The sequence below is a fragment of the Corvus kubaryi genome, unplaced genomic scaffold (assembly GCF_017639235.1).
Source record: "Corvus kubaryi isolate FWS band 111438036 unplaced genomic scaffold, C.kubaryi_AGA036_p1.0 78, whole genome shotgun sequence".
In the NCBI taxonomy this organism is placed as follows: domain Eukaryota; kingdom Metazoa; phylum Chordata; class Aves; order Passeriformes; family Corvidae; genus Corvus; species Corvus kubaryi.
Window position 1 is genome coordinate 3,206,815 of NW_024582065.1, and position 22,719 is coordinate 3,229,533.

General features: G+C 54.1%; 1 protein-coding gene across 1 annotated transcript in view; it reads right to left on the reverse strand.

Moving 5' to 3' along the window:
• ASTN2 (astrotactin 2) overlaps positions 1 to 22,719 on the reverse strand; it is a gene marked incomplete at its 5' end in the record, with an annotated part of 241,726 nt that overhangs the window by 115,694 nt on the left and 103,313 nt on the right. The window contains 4 exons of the mRNA XM_042052782.1: positions 1,622 to 1,801; positions 3,202 to 3,306; positions 3,672 to 3,796; positions 20,825 to 21,013. Of these exons, the coding sequence (XP_041908716.1) occupies positions 1,622 to 1,801; positions 3,202 to 3,306; positions 3,672 to 3,796; positions 20,825 to 21,013 (599 nt within the window). The remainder of the gene's footprint in view (positions 1 to 1,621; positions 1,802 to 3,201; positions 3,307 to 3,671; positions 3,797 to 20,824; positions 21,014 to 22,719) is intronic.

Genomic DNA, 22,719 nt, shown 5'->3' on the forward strand with positions numbered 1-22,719 from the left:
ATAACATCATGAGTACATAAACAACCCACCTGCACGTGCCTTCTCCTGCTAAATAGGGGCATTGCTATGGCAAACTTCATTTATCACTATTTAAAACCCAAACAAACGAGTACAGGGTGTTATAAAGACGCTTACAAGACGAGCTGCACTGGGAAAACGGAGAAGTAAATGAGCCAAGAGCAAGGGAGGCGGCGTGTGGGAGAACACCTCTCTCTGCCTGGTTCCAGGGAGCGAGGCTGCTCTTGGCAGTGCCACCAGGACAGGAGGCAAGTGCCCTGATGACCTCTGTCATCATCAGTCCTAAGGTGGGCTCTACGATACACCACAGATGTTTTTTGAATAGAAAAATAGCAGATCCAGGGAATATCCCCAACTCCCTGGAGGAGAGAGATGAATTGGCAAATGGAAGGCTACAGCAATAAGGCAGTTTTTATAAACATAACCTAATTGTATTACTTCAAAGTCCTGAAGTTTATTGCCCTGTTTAATGATGTGTCTCATTATTTATGATGTAGCACAATGAGGCTGCTATTGATTTAATGCACTTCCTTAAAGACTGTCATTGTCACAAGCAATAAAACAAAGGCATTCTGAGACAGCTCATTTATGTCACATCTCCATCAGCTGACCCCCAGCGCGTGAGGGCCACCGTGGGGAAGGGGGTTATGGGGAATTATAAAGTAGAATTGGGTTGTGAGCTGTAAAACCTGCCTGCAGAGGCACATGGCAGCACAAAGGAGCACATGGCGGCACAGAGAGGCTTGTGTTTCTGCCCTAAAAGTGTAATCAAGTCATTTTGACTTGCTAATCTGATCTTAAAAAAGCTGGACCCTCTTCCAAAGTAAACTTGAAAGTCTTGCCTAGGAAAGACTTTCTAAGTCCTCACTATGAAACAGGACCTTCCAGCAGTTGCAGACTCTGAGTGATGGTAAAAGCTTTAGACAACTTTACATTGTTTCTCAAAGTTCTATCTGTTCAATCACTGTCATAATTCTTATTTGTAGAGAACAGAAAAGGGGGAATTATGGAGAATTATAAGTAAGGTAGAATTGGGTTGTGACCTGTAAAACCTGCGTGCAGAGGAGCACATGGGGGCACAGAGAGGCTTGTCTCCATCAGACCCTGGGGGGAGGAGGTGTCACACAGCAGACCCCTACGGAGAGGAGCCTGCCAGGAGCTGACAGACGGGTGAACAGTGAGTGACCACCCCATAACAGGACATTTAGGAATCGTGTTGCTGATGCGTCAACACGGGATAGGTCACGCCATGTCAGGAAATACTGTGCCTTGGAAAAGTGTATAAAACCAACTCACTCCTTCGAATAAACGATTCAGGTTCCCTGCCCGTCTGGGTCTGAGATTCAATCGCCGACAGGGATCACCCAGGGGAAGGATGGAGCCAGAGTGTGGAAGCTGAAGGGCAGGAGCAGGCAGGGTGGCTCAGGGACGCTGCCAATGACATGTGCCACCTGTCACTGGGCACTCAGTTTGGGACAAGCCTCCTGCCTGAGCCTGCTCCCCAGCGTGGTGATGGTGCACGCGTGGGACAGGAGTGATGGATGGAAACCAGCACATGACACCTTGGTGTCTATGCCCCTGCCCTTCCCGTCGCCCTCCTCACCTTTCTGGTACTGGAGCCAGAGCTGCTGCTGGACCTTCTTGCTGGGGAAGTGGATGGTGCAGCTGAACTCGGAGCCGTACAGCGCCTCCGCAATGTAGTGGGAGCCAAACTGCTGGATGAAGGAGAGCAGCTCCTCCCGGCTGCTGTCCTTGTTCAGGATCTTCAGGATGTTTGCAAAGCCTGTGGGAGGGAGGCAAGGGCTGGGCAGGTCGGCCAGGCAGGGTTGGCAGCCACAGCCCAGGGGAAGGAGCCCCAGAGGTTCCCTGCTCAGGTCATACAAGGCCCCACGTGGGTGCAGTTCCTTCTCTTTTGCCTCCACCTGATCCTTTGGAATCCACAACCGGCTGTGGCTCTGACTTCCTTCCATGATTCCTCTCCCTAAGAGATTTCTCAGATGCTTTTACAGGGATGCGCATGTGAACGTGCACACACACACACACAGAGTCCCTGCCAGCTCCAGTGTGTTCTTCAGGCTGCTGGCACATCATGAACATTCTCCCCAGAGGATGTGCTTGGCCTTTGCTTGGCTGTATCCACAACCAGAGATGTTCCATCCCTACTGCAAGCACTCAGCACAACTGGTGACTATTTTTAGGGAAGCTGGAGACAGCTCAGAGCGACATATAGGGCCAGGCTGGTGGCAGCTCCTTGGGTGTGCAAAGGTCAGGGCATCCCTTGAGCAACAGCCATACAGACAGCAGGGATCTCTGGCATGGGACAAGGACATGGACCCTTGCTGCTCTATGGAGGTGAAATATCCTGGAGAGAGTGGTGACTTCACAGCACCTCAGCATCGCTGAGAGCTGGCTGAAAGCCCTGTTTTGGTTCAGTGGTGGAACGGAAAACATACTGCAAGAAAATACGTCATAACTGCCACCAAAATGAGATTATCTGGCTCGTTGGTTGGTTGGTTTATTGAAAGAGAAGGCTGGTTTAATAAAAAAGCCAGAAGAATTCATTTTAAGCTGAACCCACATACTTTATTCAGCTCCAAGAAGGTTATTTCATTTTGGGGCTGTGCCGCCTGTTAGCACTAAATCTTTTTTTTCTTTCTCCATTTAAAACCTCGTTGATTTTTAAATAAAAAATGCTATTTTGAAACGAAAAGGCAAAACATTTCAGGTCGCAACAAAATGTTTCAGCATTTCTGAAACAAAATGTGTAGCTATAAAAACGTGGCAGTGAAATGTTTTGACATTTGCAGGATCCTCCCACCCACCCCTTCTTCATCTGTGCTTTACATGACCTGCTTTTCCAAGTGCTTTGGTTCCTTTTGAAACCACCTTTTTTAAGGCACTGACTGGTTTTTGTATACACTCACACACACAGCCACCCCAAAACAATTCCTCCCTGCCAGTGTTGCTTACTGGCTTCCTCCTGGCTTTGACCTCACCTCTTGCTGCACAAACTCCCCGCCTCAGTTTCCCCCTTGCAAAAAAAGGAGGCAAATCTCCCTGCCTGCCTCTGCAGCAGCGCTGGGAACAGGGCACGGAGGTGGGAAATGTCAGTGGGATGCTTGGGGCAGAAAACCACCACCCACCCATGCAGACACACATCTCCCTGCCCCTGGAATCCCTCACCTGCAGAGAGGGTGATGGAGCTGAGCTTCACCCTGTAGAGGTTGCTCCGGACCCGCCAGTGCTGCACCATGGGGTACCCCATGGCCTCGTCATACTTGATGTCCCCTGCGAAGAAAGAGCGGGCGGGTGACCCTGCTGACCATGCTCTGGGGCATGCCTAATGCTCCCACCTTGCTACGTGCTGCAGGGGTGAGAAACGGGGTGCAGGGAGGGCTGAAAGCTCAGTGGTGATGCCGTGGGGTCCCCGCACTGCTGGCAGGACCAGCACTGGGATGGCTGTGGCTGCCAGGAGCTCACAAGGATGGAGATGCTGCTGGGATGGGCTCACACACCCCTCAGAGTATTTCTGCCCCAGGCACACAGGAAGGATGGCACAAAGAGGGTGATGATGCCCCTCAGGAACCACACTGGGACCCTCTTGTTCCTCCTGTGCTCTCCCCAGGGACACTGAACCCCGGGGCAGCTCGTACCCGTGAGAAGCTGGAGATCAGGAAGGGGCTCCGAGAGGACACCACGGCACTGCTCCTCCACGGGCAGCGGGATCACCAGGAGACCATCAGCCAGCTGAGGGAAGTCCTTGATGAAGTTATTCTCCCTGCAGAGAGAAAAAGACAACTGCAAAGCAACGATGCAGGGCACGGCCGGGCAGCAGGGCCGAGCCGCCCTGGTGGCATGGGGACAGGCGGCTCAGTTGGGCGGGGGACATCTCCTCAAGCAGGAGCCCTGCCAGGGGATGGGGTTTGCAGCCTCCCCACCAGCCAGCCCTGGCTGGGCAGCCCTCTGAGGTGATGCTTAATGAGCTCCCCAGGGAGCGCAGCTCCATTAGCGCTCGGGAAATATGGAACTGCTCTCAGCCTGGGGACCCAGCCACTGCGTTTGACCCAGATTTTAAAAGTGGGCCACTGGAGAGGGGGCAAGGAAAGAGGAATGGCTGCTACACCCCAAAACTGCCCCTTTCCACACCTGCAGCATCTTTGTATGGACAGCGACCAAGCCCTGCTGGGGCTCCCCATTCCAGGCAGCATCATCACCCCCACAGTTTTCACCCCCAGTGACTCGCTCTCCAAAAGGCAGAAAAAGTACATTTTACAGACAGACACAGAAAACCCCACTCTCGTGTACAGCTCACAGTGCAATTTTACCACACATGCCGGATCTTTTCTAACCTTGGCAAGTATAACATTGTATAATAGGCCCCTAATGAATTGTTTCTAGAACAACGGTACCAGGGAAATTATTTGAAATGGTGAACAGACAGGTCTCTGGGAGACGAGCCTCCCCCGGTAAGTGAAATGCCTCGCGCCTGCGCCGAGGAAACAGGAGGGGGCATTTTAAATATTGATCTTAGAGCCAAAATATAGGCCAGGAGGCTTCGCAGCCTCCGGGCGTGGAGACAAAAGGGCAGCAGAGCAGAAGAAAGGGAGGTTCCTGCAAAATCAGGTCAGCCCCAGGAGCTTGGGGGAGGTTCAGACTGGCACCGCCTGCCCCAGCTGCATTTTTTGGAATAGATTTTCCTTTAAACAGCTGCTGATTTGGCTCACCTTCCCTGGTTTTACCCCCCACAGCCTGTCCCTGGGGGGATGATCCATCATCCTGTCGTTACCTCCCAATTGGGACACCCTGGCTACCTCCATGGGTCCCAGCACAGCGAGATGCTGAGTTGGGGGAACACTCCCCTGGGGTCCTCCCGTTGCTCTGGGGCCAAGATGTGGCCACTGCAACCCGCACCAGAGGTGAGCAGGAAGCCATAGCCCTGTGCAGCCAGCCTGGGGATGCTCCCAGCCCCACGGCAGGAGAGGAGCACAGGGATGAGCATCTGCAGGCGGGGACACACGGGTGGGGCGCAGGAAGTGTTCAAGGCCAGACTGGATGGGTCTTTAAGCAATGTGGTCTAGTGAGAGGTGTCCTTGCCCATGGCAGGAAGGCTGAAACAAGATGATCTTTAAGGTCCCTTCCAACCCAAACCATGCCATGATTCCCTGGCTGCACAGGCAGCCTGCCTCATGCTGCACCCCCATGTCAGAGCCACCTGACTGCATCTCAGGAGCTTCACTTTCTGCACTGCCTCAGTGCAAAAAAGAAAAACTACTTTATTTGTCTGAGGGAAAAAGCCTCTCACTCACAGCGAGCTCACAAATCCCCAACTGATCCTGCTGGGCACGGGATCCCCATGGTGGAGCGTTCTGCTGCTCTGAGCCCTTTGCTGTCACAGCAATTCCAAATGGGGAACTGCAATTACTGCCAGAGCTGGGAGCCATGTGGGTGGTGGGAAACAGGGCTGCAAAATTAGGCAAGTGGGTAGGGAACAGGGGAAGAAGCATGTTGGTGTCTCTGCTGCTCTGCCTCAGCAGAAAAGGGAAAAACATCAGCGCTGCCGAATCCCAAAGCCGTGGAGAAGCGTGATGGTGCGCTGGGAAAGCGGGATGCAGCTGCACGGAGCCTGCCTGCCATCCTGGAGCGTGGGGACTGTCCCTTTCCTGGCAGGTCAGCCCCACCTCCTGCACCAGGGGTGAGCACAGGGGCCAGGAGGGTCACTGCCTGCCCAGCCCCATATCCCACCTCTAAGACAACCAGGAGGGGATGCCCAGGAGGAGGCTGGTGGAACCTTCCCAAGTGCTGTCGCACATGAGGGGATGGACCTGGTATGCCCCAGGGGGCACAGAGACATGGCATGACAGCACCAGCAGCTCATGTTCATCCAGCGCCCTGCACCCTGACACGGGGCAAAGGAGATAGAAAGAGGCAGCATCTCCTCCTGCCCCCTGTTATCCCACCTGGGCCATCTCAGCAACACCCTGGGGGGTGACATATGCCATGTCCCTGGGCATATCCTGGCTCATCTGTGAGGCAGGACAGCCCCAGGGGCTGGTGGTCCATGCTTGGGCAGCTCAGGAGGGAGAAGCTGAGGCATGAGGGGACTGCACACAGCAGCTGCTGCTCAGAGCTGCTGCCTCTATGAGAAGGTATTTACTGAACAGCCACGCTTTGCAGGACCACTCCTGTAATCCAATTGTTCAACTGTTCCACACTCGAAAGGCCAGGGAAAAGCCGGGGGCAAGTGGGAGCCAAGGAGAGGGCTCATGCATCAGCACGTGCCCACAGTGTGCTTCCATAAGGGGAGGGAGCAGCAGTGCAAGGCAGGACTTCAGGAGCACTTCCAAGATGCATTCTTGCTCCCAAACCCTTCCTGCATCTCTTCCAGCTCTCCCCACCTCCAGCCCCCTGCTCCCTGCCATCCCAAGGCAGGGATGAGCCACAGCAGAAGGTCTGGGCATGGCTCAGTCCCTCTGTAGAGTCCTCACTGCCTCTGCAGGGGCAGGATGGTGATGGGGACACGCCAGGCAGGGCACACTGCTGCTGGGGTGTGCCCAGGGCACAGCATTCCATGGCTCCGAGCCGGCAGAGGGCTGCAGCTCCTCTTCCACGGGGCCTTTCTAATAACCCTGTGGATTGCACTGCTGCTCACTGTGGAGGCACAAAAAAGAGTTCCTGCCACACTCTTCTGCTCTCTGGAAGCTCTGATCAAAGCCATCGGGCTCTGTGCAAAGGGCAGGGACACGGATGAGGGGAGGGATGTGACAGCATCCCTGTGCACGTGTTGCCACACGTGCCTCCAACTGGGGCACAGCCGAGCCACCGGCACCTCTGCACGGGCACAGGGCCAGGTGTGGGGTTCACAGGGCTACTCCAGTGGGATCAGGTGGGAGCCAGACAAACCTGCCAGCCCCACAACATCCTCCTGTGCCTCTTGTTCTGCCCCTGGCATCTCCCCAGTGGAACAGCTGCCCAGGACTCACTGGAGCAGTGAGTTGCTGCTCTCTCCAGCATTGACGCACACGGAATCCACTCCCCGGCACGGTGCTCTCCTGCTGGGGATCTGAGCATCTCCCGAGGCATTTTGCAGATACTGAATCATTACGCGAGGAAATGCAGCTTCTCCCAGCAGCATCTGACCCGAGCACATGCCTGCCTTGGAGGGAACTGATTCCATACGAGCAAGCCTGATGCTGGGAAAGGTCAAATGGCCAAAGGCTTTAGCAGATACTGGCAGGGTGGGCTGAGGAGGAAGGCAGTTGCCTGGATTAAACTGAGTTCAAAATCCTGGCTTTGACGGACATTTGGTGTATCCTCGGCGAGTCCTACAGCGCACCCATTGCCTGGGGTGACACCGACAACCATCAGCAGCTCCCACATCTCAGGGTGCTGCTGGGGTGACAGCAATTAGCAGCTGCTTAGGTACCAGGAGCAGGGCTCAGGCAGCAAGAGCTTGCTGTGCCACTGCTTTCCTGTCCTCCTGAAACCAGACACACAAACCAGCCCTGTTTTTGGGAACTGTGACCTTTAATAACACACCCAAGGTCATGCAGCAGAGCCGTGATGCAGCGCTGGGCTGCATTGCTGTGCTCCACAGTGCTGGCAGCAGCTCACACAGCCCATGGGAAGCCTCCAGAAAGGACCAGTATGCCATGGCAAAACGGGGTTTGGGGGGAGCAGGAGAGCCCAGTGCAGGCACTGGGGAGGAGCTGGAGTGCTGTGGTCTCCCAGGGCTGGGCCACAGCTGCTGGATCCTGCTTCATGGCACGATTCTGCTCACCCTGGGGCACCGTGTCTCCTTGCTGAGACACTCAAAGCCAGAGAGCTAAGCTGGCAGTGGGATTCTGGCCTGCAGCAGGGAAAGATCAGCTGGTGGCTGACATGCATTTTGTTTTCCTGTTAGCAACACCGCTGGGTGAAGGGGCAGCTTCTCCTCCTTAGCTCAGTCAGCTGTGGCTTCCTCCCTTGGCACTCTGCTCCCACAGGACACGGCCTTGAGGATGGACTCTGCAAACCAACCCTTCTGGAGACCTCCTCACAGCTGTAAAACTCCCACTGCACATTCCAAGCATGGGCTGACACCCATCACTGACAGTGGATGCACACCCTGCACCACAGCACCCGCGCAAATATATTCATGGGGGGGTAAATATATATATAGATATATAAAATATATAAAATGACCCCACAAGTGATTAGCTTATGCCCTGAAGCATGAGATTTAATTACCCTTATCTGAGCCAGCACAGCTACAAATGTTAATCACATTATCATCCAGCAAGCTTATGTTCAGCAAAGTGCCTGTGCCAGGGCCGCCCTTTCTGCTATGCAAGAGGGGACGTCTGAGAGGACGCCTGCTCTGGCAAAGAATTAGTTATTAATCTTACTTCTTTCTGTCCCACAATGGCTCAGGGAGAACATGATGGATTTGAGGTTATTTAGTACCAGCTTTTCACCCAAATTTCCCTTGGAGAAGCTGCCTGCTGGGGTGGCTGCAAGATCAGCAGAGCCCAGCCTGACACAGGGACATTGAGAAATGGCTTCCTTTTAGCTTGTCATCACCAAAAAAAAAAAATTGATCTGGAGTCACTTGGAAGCAGAAAAGAGGGTGTCCTGTTGCCACAGCCACTTAGGAGAAGGTAAGCACACTGTAAATCTCCCCCAGCATGTCTTCATGACCTCAGGCACTGGTGAATTATAAAGGTTTAATGCAAACCCTCTGAAGCAGCAGTTACTTACTCCAAATTTACTGAGTATTAATTTCAGCAAGGCCTCACTCCTGTAGAACAAGGCAGGATAAAAGAGCAGAGACCAGTCGAGTTTTGCCAAGTTCTGGAGCCCCTTCAGCTCCCCAACTCTCAGCCTTAACCACTGTTTGCAATGAAGTGTGGTTGGGCCAGGCTGCGGGGAAAAAGGCGAGCACCACCAGCATCCCTCCACCAGCCCCCGACACTGTGGGTAGGACCTGTCCCTGTGCTGCTCATCCCTCCACGTCCCCAGCGTGTCCCACTTCAGTGCCACCAATAAACAGCCTGACAATATCCAGTAGCTGCCTCACCCCCCGGTTCAGGGAGAATTAGCATTTAAATTGAGGTGTTTCAGGAGGTAAATCACACCAGCCAGCACTGGGGCCGCAGTGCCTACGGAAGCCCTGGTGCTCCTGGGCTATGTGAGGTGTCTGCCTGGCTGCTGCTCAGCACCACCCCCTCCACGCACCCCCAGACTGAGCCCCAAAACCCTCTGCAGGGCTGGGAGCTCCTGTGCCCATCGCCATCAGCACTGTGCTCTGCCAACACTGAACCTGATTTTCCCACAGACCATCTCCAAACATCCCCCCAAACACCACAGCCCTCCTCTGGGCCACACAGTCCCAGCAACGCCGCCGAGCACCGAAGGAAACTCAGCCAGTGGTGCCCACCACTGTGGCACTGAGAGCGAACATGAGGCTCACGATTCATCATCGTGGAGAAAAAGCACATCCTCTCCCAAAACCATTCCTAAAGGAAACACAAAGGAATTTGCTCTGAGGGGAGAGATGGAGAAGCTGTGAGCAACAATCAGAAACGGCCGTGGCCAGAAAAAAGGTAAAGAACCATAGGATCACAGATTTGTGATTCCAACAGGGTTGGAATGGACTTTAAAGGTCATCTCATTCCACCCCCTGCCATGGGCAGGGACACCTTCCACTATCCCAGGCTGCTCCAAGCCCCGTCCAACCTGGCCTTGGACACTTCCAGGGATCCAGGGGCAGCCACAGCTTCTCTGGGCACCCTGTGCCAGGGCCTCACAGTGGTTCAGCAGCCTTGTCCTGAGCCTAGAACCTGGTGGCAAGGCCACCATGACGCATCTGGGCCATGTGCCATCCATCCTGAGTGGAAGGTCTGGGGAATGCCCAGCATCTGTGGATGGAGAGAAATCGGCCCATCTGCAAAGGGCTGGAGCTGCTCAGTGTCTGCCAGGAGGATCCATGTCCTGCTCCAAGTATTTGCTTAAAGGTGCCTGCCTCCATTAGCTTTGCCATCACTGACAGCCAAAGGCTCTGACCTTGTCAGCTTCCATAAGTTCAGCAACTTCCAGCTCTTTTACAATGTGATGGAGAAGACAACAGACAGACCTCCTGGAGCAGCTCATGGAGCTCGGGCCCACCAGGCTGTGCCCACTGCGACATGACCTGGGCACAGTTTCCCTCTGGGAATGATTTGTCCATGCTGAGAGAGCCAGAGCCAGGCTGGACACGTCCTATGGGTGCTGATTCCAGCGCTGAGCTGAGCCAAGGCTGTGGATCCTCTCCCACAGATTGTTTGGGTGCTGTTTCCGATCCCTTCCCAAGTGCTGCTCCAGCAGTTCCATGCCTGGCACTTTCCTCGGCATTGTTTATAACGAGGCAACAAATGCACAACTCCCACTGACTCCAGAGGAGCCAGGACTACCCGCTGGGGCTTCCCAAGGATGCTGGTGCCTGACTGGCATCCAGTTCCTCTGGGATTTGGGCACGGCATCCTGCAGCCAATGGCTTCTCTGTGCACCAGCAGCCCCAGCGTTCCAGGGGAACCCACACCCCAGCTGCGGTGCCCTGGGAAGCACAAGCACAGCCTTTTAATATTAATATTTGCCTTTCCAATGTAAATGCAGACCCAGCTCTCCACTCAGCACACACATCCATTCTCTTTAACAATTTGAGATCTTAAACATTTCTTTTTTTCCCCTCTCCTAAGCTTCATTGTTAACCTTTAAGATGAAGATAAGGCGTTAGGGTTTGGAAAGGAGTCCGGAGGGACCTTGGAAATGAGCCAGGAGCAGTGTTAATACTGGGCTGCACATCATATCTCTTCGGTTCTTCTCTCCCCCCAGGGTGACTCGGACTGCTCTTGACTACCACCATGGTATTACAAACTCTAATGAGGTTTGGAAAATAAGAAACCCACTGCGGCGTGGGAGAAACTAATAGAAATTGTTTTGTCTTCTCTCTATTAGTCATTAGAAGCAGAAGAAAAACAGCCACAGGCAATGGCAGGGCAGCAATACCACCACACATTTCATATGCTGGCACTCCGACAATGTCATTTCAGTGCAGTTAATGCTCCCACTTCCCCTCCACACCAGACCTCCCGTACGCCAGTGTGGGCTCCAGCTGTGCCAGCATCCCTGTGCCACCATCCCGAGCCCAGGGTGACCCCAGTGCCTGCCTGAGGTGTCCATGCAGGGTGTTTGGCCAGCCCATGGCTCTACCAGCACGGACCACTGCCCGCCGGGTGTCCCCAGGGGACAGGGACAGGCAGGGCCCAGGCAGGGGACGCTTCCATAAGCAGCAGCACTGAAAGGCAGCCAGAGCATATGGAGAATTAGCTGGGATTTGTGACTGCAGCTGCAGAGTTGTGTTTCTGTGTGTGAAGTTAATTACAGAACTACAAAACGATGCACGGGGCAGGGTGACAGCACCCGCAGCGACCTCACCCCTGCCACCATCCCAGGGAACTGTGGTGCCACGAGCCAAGCCCCAGTCCTGGGCTCAGCGAGGTGCCCGGAGCACTTCCCACGTTCCTTCCCTCCTCCCAGCTCTGTGGCTGTTGCACCCCGGTTGCCTGATGACAAGTGGCAGTGCTGGCACACCTTCCAGATGTTTGCCTGTTGCCCACGGGCACGGGCACAGATGGCAAGCGGCAGCATTCCCTGGAAAGCCGGGGCCAGGCACGCAGGCTGTTCTGGTGTGCTGGGCTCCTTCAGCCCGTGCTGGGGGAGAAATGAACTGGCACAAACACCTCGAGTTTCATCTCCAGGGAATTGTTATGGAAGGCAGCAGCCCACGGGAGACTCCTCCTGCAGCCCAGGCAGGGGGAGAGCAAAGAGCACAGGGAGGAGGGTGAGGGAGGCTCACCCTGTCCCCACCACCTGCTCCAGCTTTCCTCTGCACAGAGCCACCAGCATCCCAACCAGGTCCTGCTGCCCAGGAACGAGGTGCAGTGGAAGATTATGGGGAACTGGATTATGCCACAGGGGACAGGAGGGCTCCCAGCATAGCTTGTCCAGCACTTTTGGGACGCTGGGTACAACTGATGGGGCCCAAGCCCAAACCCAGCACTTGCTTTCAGGTTTATGCAGGCACAAGCTACACTGCAACAGGCAGAACAGCAAATCCTCCACCTCTGGAGAGAATGCTTGGGATGGGAAAGAGGAAGACAAGATTTTCTGTTGCACTGAGGACTGCATCCAAGCCCTGCTGCTACCTCGGAAGCAGGTATGGCTCGACAGCTGGCGTAGCTGTGGAGTGCTCAGATATCCCCACGCTGGTGACTGTTCCTGACTGCATTGCCTGGAGCAAGGATTCGCACTGCTAAGTCAATGTCAAGCTGATTTAGTCCTTGGATGGGGAATCTCCATCAACCAGTGCTTGCACTAGCAAGGAAGAGCAGTGACGGGCTGCTAAATGTCAGCCTTGTCCCTGGAGGTGACACTGAAGCGGCCCCATGGTGTGAGCAGCACAAACCCACAGCCCAGCTAATGGGGACCAGCACAGTGTCCTTACAATGATGGAAAAATGCTGCTTTCAAGTCCTGAAGTCGTGTGATCACAATTTACTGCCTCAAACCCTCCTGTCTCACTCTCCTCTTGCTTTCCAGCTGAACATAACCCTTACTTTCATGTGTCCCGAGGGGGTGCAGAGCTCCCATGGCCCAGGAGCAGCTGCAGCCCTTGTGAGATGAGGAAGGAAGAAGCAGCAATTCCTCTCTGCAAGGCTATAAAGCCAATAAGGACCCCCTGGGATGAAAGGTACTCCATAAATCTGAGCTGTTATTATAAAACCAATCTTCACCGCATCTCTTAATAACAAAAATTAACTCTGCAGTAACACCAGCTATAATTACTATCATAAAAGTCAGAGATGGGAAAGGCCAGCAGGTCAGCAAGGCCATCCCATGGATTGCTCCCCATAGCACAGGGAAAGAGGAAAACTCCTGGGTGCCACAGGAGCTTGGGAGAGTGAAGACAGTGCCAGGCACCATGAAGGGAGCAGTGACAAGGAGGGGGTGGCACATGGATCACCACATCTCTGCCAAACCCAGGAGGGGAGCAGAGCCCAGCTCTTGGTTCTGCAAGTACCCAGTGCCAACCTCTCATCCCTCTTCTCCTGTCCATAGAATCATGGAATTATTTAGGTTGGAGAAGACCTTTAAGATGACTGAGTCAAACCATTGACCCAGCACTGCCAAGGCCACCACTAAACCATGTCCCCAGGTGCGGCACCCACACACCTTTTGAATCCCTCCAAGGATGGTATAACTTTGTCACTGACCTGAGCAGTCCATGCCAGGGTTTGACACCACTTTTGGTGAACAAATTTTTCAAATATCCAGTATAAACATCACCTTGGGCAACCTGAGACTGTTTCATCTTGTCCTATTGCTTGTCACTCAGGAGAAGAGACCAACCTCTCAGTGTCTCCCCTTGAACCTCCTTTCCTCCAGGCTAAACACCCCCAGCTTCCTCAGCTGCTCCTCATGGACTTGTGCTCCACAACCTTCCCCAGTTCCATTCCCTTCTCCAGACACACTCCAGCCCCTCAATGTCCCTCTTGTTGTGAGCGGCCCAGAACTGACCCCAGGATTTGAGGTGCCCCTCGCCAGTACAGAGAGACAATCACTGCCCTGGTCTGCTCACCACACTATTGCTGGTACAAGCCAAGGTGCCACTGGTCTTCTGGGTCACCTGGGCATGCTGCTGGCCTCTCTCCCAAACCCTTATGGGTGTCACCATCAACTTTTCACAAGGGGCACTCAGAAGACCTCGGGGAACCCTCTGACAGCTGTATGGGGACATGGGTCAGGGGATATGAGTGTTCCCTGAGGGCCACAGGCTGACCATGCCAGGGCAGGCTCTTTGCAGGAAGAGCCCATGTCCCAGCCCACCATTCCCCCAGACCCTGCACCTCCCATCCCACAAGAAGCTTCCAGAGCCAGGAGACAAACCCTCCCGTAGACACAGACACCTCAGCAGCATTCCCAGACTGGGATCCCCCTGCCTGCTCCCACCTGTGCAGGGACCAGCACTGCTCCTCACTGCCTCCATACCCAGCTAACACACAGACCAAGCCCCAGTGCCCTCTGCCTTCCTCCACATCCCTCTCCAACCTTCCTCCTGTCCTCCGTGCTGCCCCTGCACGGTCCTGGCACGGCTCCCTGCTGTCCCCGTGGGCCTGGCAGTGTGGCAGTGGGCAGGGCAGGAGGGACAGCTCCCAGCCTGGGCACGGCCCCGTGCTGCCCAGTTAGTGCCGTGCGTGGCAGCTCCGTGTGCGCTGCGGGATCAGCTGTGGGAATGCAAATCTGCACCTCCCCCGCCGCAGCAGCCGCTAACAAGATAATGAATATTTTCATCAGCTGCAGAGAATACAAACATCTGCGCAGGCACCGGCACTGCCGGGGCTGGGGGAGCGGGGAGCAGGGGCGCGGGGGGAGGAACAGCTCCCCGGCATCCCTCACTGCGAGGGCAGCGGCTCTGCTGCCAGGGAAAGGAAAGTTCTGGTCCCTGAGCCAGCAGAAGGCCATGGCTGACATTCCACCTGCTCCAGTGGGTGCTGGCACCGTCTGACAGCAGTGCCAGTGGCTCTGGACTGTGCTGGTGTCTGCAAGAGCCTTCCACCCCCTGCCACGGTCAAGGACACCTTCCACTGTCCCAGGTTGCTCCAAGCCCCATCCAACCTGGCCTTGGACACTTCCAGGGATGGGGCAGCCGCAGCTTCTCTGGGCACCCTGTGCCAGGGCCTCCCCACCCTCTGACTGAGGAACTTCCTGCTAATGTAAATCTCATGATCATGGACGTACAATTGGTTTTGGGCTCTGGCTGCAGTGGCAGCTTCCACCATGGCCATCCCTCTTCCTCCTCATCCTTCTCCCTAGGGCTGAGGCACATTCTGGGAGCAGTGGGGTTCTCACAGACAATGACCAAACAGCAGAGACTGACTCTGTATGAGGTTATCCCACCACCTGCACAGACAGGAATGAAATGGAGCAGCTCAGAGGTGCATCCGGAGCTGGGATGGGGCAGCAGGAGCAGGAGGTGGCTTCGATGGCCATGTCCATGCTCACCAAGGATGTGATGGCTCATTCCCTAAATCCTACCTGCAGCTGGTGCAGAACCACTCTGAGAACCTCTAGTATTTGAACAACCTCTGTTACAGAGCATCTCTTCCACCCTGGACCCCTGCATTGCTGGACACTACACCTGCTCTTGTTTTTCTGGAATAAAACATGCTTCCAACCTGCTGCAGAAGCATGTGGCTGCAGACTGGGCAACACCAGCTCAAAGCCACACAATCTGTCATCCTTTTTGGTGGGATGAGAACTTTGAAACGGAATGGGATGTAGCAGAGACCTAACTGATGGAATGCTGCGCTAATTGCATTAGTCATTTATACACCAGATTGGAAAAAACCTCACTGCTGAGCCTGGCCAGTGAAGATGTGCTCAAAATACACAGTGTGTGCCTGTGTGCAGCCTGCTGCGGGCTCTGAAATATCCCACACATCCCACAGCAGATCCCACCTCCACAGAGCTGCTAAACTCCTAACAACCCCTTAGCTGCTACTCAGGACCACAGCATGAGGCATTAGCCCAGCTTGGAAAGACATCATTGCTTCCAACTAGCGTGTCTGAGGCTTCAAAGTTGTGAACAGGTAATAGAACTGCAGCAACAAACAATAAAAAGATGAATGAAATGGAAGGCAGTCACTGGAAAAGAGATCCATCCATTATCCCGGCCTGAAGGGTAATAGGTAAACAAGGCACTGGTGCACTGGCTGGCACCGAGCTCGCCGGCACGGGAATAATAAACAGCACAATTATAACTCCTGTGCTTGGAGGTTTCAAAGAGAGGGAGAAAAATAGGTGGAAAAACAACGGCATTAATTTAACCACCTACAGACAGTACATTTGTGTTGCTGTGGGGGAAGCAGGATGTCCCTGCCAGGGCTGCCCGTGAGCCCCAAGCCAGGGACACAAGCAAAGGCCCTCCAGCTTCACACCCAGATGTGATGCTGCACGCAGCTGAGCCCCCAGCCCAGACCCTGGCAGCACCCACATGGACAATGGATGGGTGGAGATGTTTTCCAAAGCAGCCCTGGAAGGGATAGCACTGAGCTGCCAGCTCACCCCACTGCCACCACGCTGGTTTATTAAGGGCTGAGAAACACCGAGGGGAAGAAGAGACAGATTTAAAGTTAACTTGCCAAACTCCCCATCACTGTGATGACAATTCCCCCCATCAGCTCAGTGACCTGACAGCACGAACGGAGCTGTGTGGAGGCAGAGCCTACTGAAAGCAGCTGGGGCAGTGCCCATCCCTCCCTGCAGCACCCCCAGCACCTCGGGCTGTGCTCAGCACCACCTCCAACCTGCCCCTTTCCTTCCCCAAGGCTGGAAAGAAGCAGCAGCCCTGTTTCATAAGTGGGAATGGGGAGAAGAGCATCCTCCAAGCAGTGAGTTGCAGAGGGAAGGGTGATTCCAATTTGCAGGAAGGTGCTCGGCACAGCACAGCAGCCCTGGATCCTCCAAAGCCATCCTCCCTGGGTGTGGAGAAGGGAAACCACTTGGTGCTTAGCAGGGAGGGAGCATCAACATGAATGCTCTCCCTGCCTCCAGCCACGAAACCATTCTGGCTCCTCATGTGCCCTCAACACCTCAGAACTCTCTGGACTCACTGCTTCTCTGCTGGGAGGAATCAAACTGGAGCTGTGTGGCTGTTCCTGTGTCCTGGGGCTTTGCCAAGCTGGAGCAAGAGCCAGGATGAGAGGCAGAGCTGGAGGTAGGGATGGGAAGGGACTCTGGTAAGGGCAGACAGCTTCTCCCAGGGAATGCTCTGCCATGCATTGCCCTGACATCCCGTTTGCCATGCAGCAATAATCCAGCAAGTAAAGCTGGCTCCACGGGCAGTATTTTGGGATTTCTCCATATTAATGGCATAAAAGCAACAGTCTGAAACTGCAAACAGCTTTTAAACAAAAATATCTATTCCCTCATGGCAAAGAGACGGCACAAAACCAGATAAAGAACGAACAAACAATCCATTTGGAAAATAATTCCTCAGTGATTTGGGAACAGCACAGAGTTCAGGCTCTGCCCCACCGTGAGGCAACGGGGGGAAAATCACTCTAATCTAGTCTTTAGTGAGCTGCATCCATTGCTGAGCCTCCTAGCTAGACCAGGAGGTGTGACTGGAATACATCAGCTCCAATCCCATCTACTTACTAACCCCACAGAGCATTTTGTCAACGGGAAGAACCTTTTCTAAAGAAAGGAGAGGGGTGCCCAGAAGAAGACAGCTCTGAATGTGCTTCTGGCTCAGCAGTGGAAGGACCAAGGGAGGCTTCTGGTGAGTGATGGAAGATCCCTCTTCAGTCCCCTCCCAAAGTGCCCACGAGGGACTTGCAGTAAGGCAGCAGCAGCAGCGATGCCATGGCACGCTCCTCTGAGCAGGAACCTTGATGCTGCCATGTCCAACAGAGCAGCCGAGCACCCCAACCTCCACAGAAATTATCAGTGGTTATTAAGCCACCTCAGCACAGAAGAAGCTGCCCACAGAGCTCCAAACTCCTGATGGCTGGAGCAGAGCTGCAGGGATGCTGTGGTGCTCACATCCTGCTGGGCTGTGGCTTCACTGTCACTGATGGATGGGGAAAAGGGACCTTGGCACCAGCACGAGGGCCACGTGAGCAGGGAGAGGCTCCAGGCAACAGAACAAGGTGTTCCATCAGTGCTGGGGAGTATGTGGAGCACGTATGGAGCACACAGCAGGAACCAGTCTGGCTGCTGCCCAGCCCTGCTGGGGTACACTGGTCTGAGCAGCCAATATCTGCTTCATCCCCTGGGTGTTACCATCTCCTCAGATAAAAGCCTGGGCCCATTGGATAAAATGACAGCTACTAAAGGGGAAAACCAAAATCTGAAGCAGCACTGACCAGGACCATGCGTTGGTCTGAGGTCTGGGACCTCCCAGGCTGTGCAGCTGTGCTGCATCTTCACATCCATCTGTGCTCTGCATCCTGAAGGTACCCCCTGCACATCCCCAGCCTTTCCAGCTGGTCAGATACAGTAAAGCCATCACTGCTACACCGGGTACATCCCAGTGATGTGCTGAGCACGGCCAGGAGGGTGCCAAGAGGATGGACCAGGCTCTACTCAGTGGTGCCCAGCAATGGGACAAGAGGCAACAGGCAGAAACTGATGTCCAGCAAGTTCCATCTGAACGTGAGGAAGAACTTCTTCACTGTCCAGTGACCAAGCACTGGAACAGATTGCCCAGAGTGCGTGTGGAGTCTCCCTCACTGGATTATTCAAGAACTGACTGGATGCAATCCTGTGCCATGTGCTCCAATCGGACCAGATGACTCAGAGCGGTTCCTTCCAACCTGGCCCATTCTGCAGCCACCAGAAGGGTAGAAACTCTAATTAATCAGTGCTGCAGCCCCTTAGGTGGCAAAGGGACCTCCCTGACCCCCAGGAGATGGAAATTCTGCAGTAACTGAGAAGTGTTGCCCAGGCCAGGGTGTGCGAGGCAGCTTTTCTCAGCACAAAGGTTCCCTCCCAGCCCCACGCTGACATGCCTGGCAGATTGAGAATATCCTATTTATTAAAGACACTGAAGATGCGGCGACACGGGAAGCAGACGCCATTCAAAAGATTGTCACATCTGCATAGCTAAAGGATCCCAGCAGTTATAAATCCCTCTAAAATACTCAGCCCCTTGTTCTGATAGCAGGTTCTTGCTCCTGCTTCACAGAAACAGGCTTTTAATCCCTAGTATTAGGCAGCTTCCTGCTATGTTTCAAATGCACCAAATTAAGGGCTTCTCTAACAGCTGGTGTCTTAATGCTCAGAGAGGTTCTTGAATATCTATGAAAATCAGAGGAAAATTACATCTTTTAGTTAATAATTTCTTCTCCATTAACCTCCTTCTCTTCCCTTGTTAAGAGATGATGTAACGGTGCTTCCACACCGTAACCCGCTGACATCCCTGGTAGCCTGGCCACGCAGGGAGCTGAGCCCTTCTCATCACTGCCTGGTGCTTTTGGAGCCAACAGCCTACACTCAGATGAGAAAAGGGCAGCTGTGCTGACCTTCCAGGCTGCTGGAGGCATTTTTGGAGCAAGATGTGCTGCCTCCCTCCAGGCTCCGAGCTCTGCGGAGCCACTTCATCGCACGCTACAGCCTGCACCATGTGGGCAGTTTTGCAGGTTGCTCTTGTGTCAGACCTTTCTCCTGCCCCTCACAGCTGTTACACCTGGGACTAAAGAGACTGAAATGCCTGTTTGTGACAGCAGGGTGTGCGAAGAACTTGGCTGTCACTGCACGGCCCCTCACTGGGAAAAGCTTCTCCGCACTGCGCACCCCAGCCAGCACGGCAGGAGCAGTGCCAGCCCTGGGAAGGAGGACTAACAGCCCTTTTTTTAAGCACAAAACCTGTCAGGCAGAGCCCCAAGGAGTGCTTTTTGGCCCCTGGAAGATGCCATCCCCACACCTCAGGTGTTTTATTCCAAGAGCAACCCCAGCAGGACCTGCTCCTGGTCCAGCTCTGGACTGCCCAAGCCTGCCATCCTGAGCATGCCCTCAGAGGGGAAGACCTGAAGAAGCCACGTGTCCCAGGATAAACCAGCCCCACTGTTTTCCAGATGTGCTTTCCAGATGGAATTTAGCCAGGGGATACATTTGCTACCTGGAAGCAACAAAGCATCCCTTAGACCCACCAGCTCATGGAAAACTTCATCTCTGCAGCCCTCACTCTGCCCCAGTGGACCCACTGACAACTGTAACATGAGGGAGAGAAGGCAAAGAGGAGTCTACTGGGAAAATTGCCTTTCTGTCCTGCCAGTTCTCCAGCAGCCTCCAGCAAAAGCTGCAGCTCTGCTGGCTCCAAGCACTCTGCTGGCTGCGGCTTTGCCAGCACCTCTGTGCTGATGGAGCCTGTAAAGCCTCTGTCACCAAGAGAGCAGAAGGCCAGAGCTCAGCTTGAGTCCACAGCCAGGGAAGCTTTGCACTCAGCTGGGCAAAAACACCTGGAAAAACTCTGTGGGCAGAAGGGATGAGGACCCACAGCTCCAGCTAAAATCAGAGGCAGCAATGAGGTCTTGGTGCCTGAACAGGAGAGAAACAGGTGCTGGGCAGGGAAGAGCTGTGCCTGGATGGGATGTGGGCTGGATCCTCTCCTGACTGTGCTTAGTGCTGCTGCTTCAAAACTCACACACCCACCCTGGCTTACACCTGATCAAAACACAGCTGCATTCAGAAGACCTGAAGAAAACTAACTAAATAACTCATTTGCCAGCCCTGAATTCAGCAAGTGCTCCTCTGTGAGCTCTGCAAGGTGAAGGCACTTACCTTCAGCTCATTTACATTATTTATCATGCTATACCCACAGCTCCTCCCAGTGCTGTAATGGGGGCACTGAGTAAAAACAGCTGGCATAGGCTGAAAACTAAAGGAAATGCTCTTCCACACTGCACACAATCAAACGACTCATTGTTGCAGGATATCACGGAGATGAAACACATCAGCGCCCAGAAAGAGATGAGGCAACGCTCCTGAGAAAGGCCCACGGAGCACAGCCAGATGTGTCTCATCTGACAAGGCACACTCTGGCCCAGGAGGGTCCTGTGCTGCTGCCCGAGGGAAGGATGAGCAGGTAGGAGAGCCGTGGGTGCTTGTTGCCCTCTTGCTCCCTTCCCATCATGAGCCAATCAGAGATGCTGGCTCTGTACCACCGGACCTTGGTGCCATCTCACCTCCCTGATATTCCCAAAACAAGGAGCAGAACCAGGACATACCTGAAAGTCATCTGGAACACCTGCCCTTGGTTGACGTGCTGGCTCCTGTTGTTGTAGCCACGCAGCATCTCCCCAAAAAGGGTCTCATTGAACTTGGCATCCGACTTCAGGCACTTGGGGCCCTCGCAGATGTCAGACAGCATCAGGCACGACTTCCCATCCGGGGCCAGCTTGTACTCCTCCACACACCTGTGGGGCACCACAGGCCACGTGAGATGAGCCAGGCACAGAGCAGCCCACCCCACGAGCCTCTGCTGAGCCCAGCCAAGCACCACCAACACCCGCAGCAGTCGTTTGGACACGAGAAGGGTCACAGAGCCCAAAGCCTCTGCCCTGGCTGGGTTGGGTGACCAGTGAATGGGGGCTTGGCTCCCAACTCCCCTCCCTCCTGTAGCAGCACAGCCCATCTGCCTGCAGTGAGGTTGGGTGGGGCTTGGAGCACCCTGCTCTGGTGGAAGGGGTCCCTGCCCATGGCAGGGGGGTGGAACAAGAGGAGCTTTCGGGCCCTTGCCAACCTAAACCATTCCATGATTCCATGCTGTCCTGCCTGGAGCTGCCCCCATGCTGGAGAGCAGAGCTGAGCCCACTGCGTGTCTGCTGCTCAGCTACAAACATTCCCCAGGCCACAGCAAAGCAAAATCAAGCTCCTGCCTCTTCTTCTGCCCAGAAATACCCCCCTGAAAGGAAGCAGCTCCACCCTGGCTGCTCTTCTGCTCTTTGATCCCACTTCCAAGCCTACTCTGGGTAAGATTCACATGCTCATCTTCAACAGACAGGAAGGGAAACTGAGGCAGGCAGCTGGGATGTGATTTAACTACAGACACTGGAGACCTCGGTGACCTCGGTGGAATCTTTTGTAAACGTGCCATCCTGCCTCTCCTCCTCTTCCACCAGCCTTCTCCTCAGCTCCCACCTTACTGGGAAACCTCCGTTCCCTGCCTGCTCCTTCCTCCCCACAGCCCCAGTGCTCTGCTAACACCAACCCCATCTCCAGGCTTGCTTCCCTCTCCCCTTCCTCTACTGCATTTTACTGCAAGCAGAACTCCCACCTGTCTGTCACGCTTTTCCTTGCCTGTTCTCAAAGCACAGCTCAGCCTTGAAAAGGGATTATGAAAAAAGAAGGGAAAAAAAAAACAAAAAGGGAAACAGTTTCTGTCCTTGGGGATGCAAGGCTGAAATGCAGATTCATGTGGGTGTGGGCGGAGAGCATGGAATGGCCCAAGACTTTCTATACCCTCCCCACAAAGGTTGCTGTGCCCACATGAATTTCCCTGCAACCCCTGCTGCAGGCACGGAGCAGAAAATGTGCTCTGTTTTGGTGACTCAGGCACTCCGTGCTGCTAAGCAATAATAAAAAAATAAGATAGTGGAGGGGAAAAAAACAACAAACCAGCAAAAAAGGGATAAATAAAGGAGAAGCTGACACAGGCTGAGCTCCCTGGGCTGCTCTTCCCAGGGACCACCAGCAGCCAGAGCTGCATGAGGTCTTCGCTGCACCTGCAGCATCGGGACTTGACAGATGCTCCTTGGAGTTACTGCTAGGAGCTCACTCCCCTGCTTGCTTGTGGGCATTTGCTTTCCAAAAAGGGCTTTTTTTCTTGTTCTTCATCCTAATCTGTCACACTGGGACACAGAGTAGGTCCCTGAGAGTGTGAGAGTGTGAACCAGCCGTGGGGCTGGGGTAGGCAATGGATGGCTGCAGCTGTGCAGCATAAAGCCAGATAATCACTGAGCTCCTTTTAGACCACACTGCAGCCAGGGAGATTTTCCTGAGAGAAAATGCTAAATTGTGTAGGATTATAAGATCCCGGCCAAAATTTAGGGATGAAACTCTATTTTTAAGAGGCGCACAGGGGAGGAAAAGAATTAAATTTTAAAAGTAGTATTTTTTCAAC